Raw genomic sequence first — 3,647 nt, forward strand, 5'->3', positions numbered from 1 at the left:
TACTGCCAAACAGGCGCTTTTGCATCTCGTTTCGAAACTAAATCATCCGCGATCGTCTTGTCTGTCTCACCTCACCTCACTCTTCTTGTCAGTCAGCTCGACTCATGCACTCTCCTCACTGGATAAATTAAATCTGATCTGTGATGCGACTGTCATTCGGCACGCTGCATTGAGCAGCCGCGTTCAGTTTTTAATTATAGTGTCTGTTCTTTTACTGAACTAAATTATTTTTATTACTATAAAAAATGAAAACGACGGTGGGGGTCGGTGACGCGGTGGGCAAGTGACGTAACCGTTGTTGCGGCTTAACACCGGTATCACCGTCAGCACCGTCTATTGCGGCAAGCCTAGTGGCCGATATGACCAAAACCTGAAAATTGTTTAACGATAATGATATACATCACAATATAGTTATTTTTGTTATTAGAAGCAAAAATAACAACAATATAATAATATGAACAAAGAAGCAAATTACAAATACAATAGAAAAAAAAGTTATAAATGAAGTTATTCCAGTACAGTAGGTTTATTAACCTCAATTAATAAATGAATATTCAATAATTAAATGTAAAAATAAAACACTGCATAGTCTTCACTGTATGAATCAAATATAATTTGATTAAAGATACAGAAGTTATTGAAGAGCAGCAAGTGATTTTCTCTTTGTCTTTGATTAACATTAATGACACAGACAGCAGCAGGTTTATTGGGCTGCTGTCCCTTTAAGACCGAATGCACGGATTTAATATACTGAGTTTCCTGTCAACTGTTCATGTTCACTTCAGACATAACCAGCTGTTGAATGCTGTGAATACTACACACAATGGGCATTTTGACATAAATGTGTGTGTATTTGATCAACTCTTTTTGACATCATGCACGTCCCGCTCTTCATTTCCTCATTCATTTCTTTATCACTTTAAAGTGTCAATAACTAAGTAGCACTGTGCTAAACTAATATATTTACTAGGGCTGTCACAATTCCTCGGTTATAAAAAATCCTGGATTGCGTTTTGTGTCAATTAACCGGCAAAATACCGGAAGTGGCACATTTTCACGGATGAGAATCCATGAAATGCATTATTAGATCGTTTTCTAAGGCTGCACGAAATATTAAAACCATTTACAAATCATAATAAAGCATAGTGCTATTATGAATTCACAAAGGCTGTGATTCAATGAAATAAACATATGCGCTGTGGGTTTAACCTGTGCTTTATTTCTATGCGTGTCGGTCACGGCTCGGTTCACAGTAAACGCTGCTCCGCACAAACAGTCATCATTTACATACATCTCTGCATATGCTGTGAGTCTGAGTATAACGTTCATCTGAGAACATGTGCACCATTCTGTCAGATTTATAAGGCGGATCATTTAGAAACCTGCGCCAACACAGGAGAATACATCATTATTTTTCTAAATATGCGAACTGTTCATCGCGACTTCAAAACAAAAGTTTAACCCTCGCTCTGAGTTTGCATGTTCTGATGTCCACATATTCAAGAAATTACAGCGGCTGTATCATTTCCGTCATAATGAAGTGGCCAAATATTAAAGATTAAGAGGGCATTTGAATTAAATGTTGTTTAGTCAATATTGAACAAGGATTTTATCGTGCTGTAAAGTGTAAAAACAATCGTCAGGCCGTCGGCGCCTCTGCAGTCACTTGATATTATACATAAAGTACATAAGTTATGATTATATTGTTTTATTACATTATGCATTTTGTTCAATAAAACCATATGACTACTTGCTTTTGATATAGTTTATTTGAACCAATTATTATTGCCTCATTGCTATTATGCATGCATTTTCAGTCATTTTAAAGTATATTGTTCACTTATCCAAAAATTATCCGATTGCTCGATTAATAATCAGAATAATCAACTGATTACTCGATTACCAAAATAATAGTTAGTGACCCTGATATTTACATGTCACGACATAAATGATATTACAAAATCTCTAACGACAGACACTTTATATCATCACATTGATATATCATCATACCTCCCTATGTCATAATTAATTGTCTAGTAATAAATCACAAGAGTTAAAACTGAGTGTACCTGGTCTTAACGATGTCTACTGGCATGGAGGCAGCAGTGGTGACCAGTCCACTTTACTCGATTACCAAAATAATAGTTAGTGACCCTAATATTTACGTCACGACATAAATGATATTACAAAATCTCTAACGACAGACACTTTATATCATCACATTGATATATCATCATACCTCCCTATGTCATAATTAATTGTCTAGTAATAAATCACAAGAGTTAAAACTGAGTGTACCTGGTCTTAACGATGTCTACTGGCATGGAGGCAGCAGTGGTGACCAGTCCACTGATCATACTGGCACAGAAGTGACACAAGATATCATCTCTGAAATATCCTGTACAGACACAGAACATTGCAGCACATTTCAGTTTTCAACTCACTCATTCAGAAGAACACACACACAATGAAACGTCTGCACGTAACAGGGCACACAAATAAAAGCTAGCCTCCATCTGCATCTGGTATAGCTAGATTGTCTAGAAGGGCTGACACAATACAAGTTTGTGACTGATAAGATAAAAGAAGGTTGATACCAGAGTCCAACAGTGCTTGTTTGGACTGGGAATATGAAGCAAGTTGGGCTGCGTTCACAACGACTGCTCTGGCCATGGTGGGTATGCAACCCTACATTAACAATAAAACAAAACACACACATCATTACATATACAAAGGGTTTCTGCAGGTTTGATGAAGGTCAATTCAAGACTTTTTAAGACAAAGTGTTTAGTTGAGTAATATTAGCAACACTTAAAAGTCTGAAAATACAACTCTTGCTATAAATCTTCATTACTTTTTAAATTAATTTTACAAAAACAATAGCTTAAGCTTGGATAGCTCTGCTCACAAGCACCTTCTGAACAGTGCTTCCTTTTTTGTTCTCTTGTCTTGAAGTTCAAAGGTCTAAAGATTAATTTATCAAGATACTTGACAAACAACGTGACATAAGATATGAAGTCTTGTTTTCTGAGAAATTGAACAAAATGAAGTGAGTTTATGATTAAATCAGGAACAAATATCTGCTAAGTCATACCCCATTGACAGATATTTGTTCTTGTGTTAAGCATGAACTCAGTTAATTTCGTTTAGTTTCTCAAAAAACAAGACTTCATATCTTCATTTTGCATTTTAAGTAAATGTATTTTGATTTAAGGACGTTTAGATCTTTTTACTGGAAAACAAGACAAAAATACTGAAGGAAATGTAATTTTTTTTTAAGTGAATGCAACGTTTAATGCCATGACTTTATGAATTTAAGACTTCCGGCTCGGATTTAAGACCTTTTAAGGCCTTAATTTGTGCAAGGGTACATTAAGACCCTTTTAGGAACCGCAAAAACCCTGCATATAGTTTCTGAATAAGTCAAACATACAGAAAAAACTCAAGTAACAGTTAGGAACACATTGTCACATAAACAGTCATCAGGTTAGTTCCCTAATTTAAGCCTCTTGAACTTATGAGTCTGAAACTTAATTGTGAGTCTTTGACCATTTTTGACATTGATCTAGAACATCTAGAACAGACATAAGGCAAAATAATCACTAAGTAAAGGTGTAACAAAATGTCTCTAGAATAGACATATGGCA

At 35.3% G+C, this 3,647-nt stretch overlaps 1 protein-coding gene across 1 annotated transcript in view; it reads right to left on the minus strand.

The window, feature by feature from the left end:
* LOC107702890 (mitochondrial 2-oxoglutarate/malate carrier protein-like) overlaps positions 1 to 3,647 on the minus strand; it is a 15,206-nt gene that overhangs the window by 5,390 nt on the left and 6,169 nt on the right. Inside the window, exons 5-7 of the mRNA XM_016505331.1 lie at positions 2,598 to 2,688; positions 2,299 to 2,398; positions 1,292 to 1,382 (exon numbers count right to left, since the gene is read on the minus strand). Coding sequence (XP_016360817.1) covers positions 1,292 to 1,382; positions 2,299 to 2,398; positions 2,598 to 2,688 — 282 coding nt within the window. The remainder of the gene's footprint in view (positions 1 to 1,291; positions 1,383 to 2,298; positions 2,399 to 2,597; positions 2,689 to 3,647) is intronic.

Source organism: Sinocyclocheilus anshuiensis, unplaced genomic scaffold (genome assembly GCF_001515605.1).
Source record: "Sinocyclocheilus anshuiensis isolate Anshui unplaced genomic scaffold, SAMN03320099.WGS_v1.1 scaffold238, whole genome shotgun sequence".
In the NCBI taxonomy this organism is placed as follows: domain Eukaryota; kingdom Metazoa; phylum Chordata; class Actinopteri; order Cypriniformes; family Cyprinidae; genus Sinocyclocheilus; species Sinocyclocheilus anshuiensis.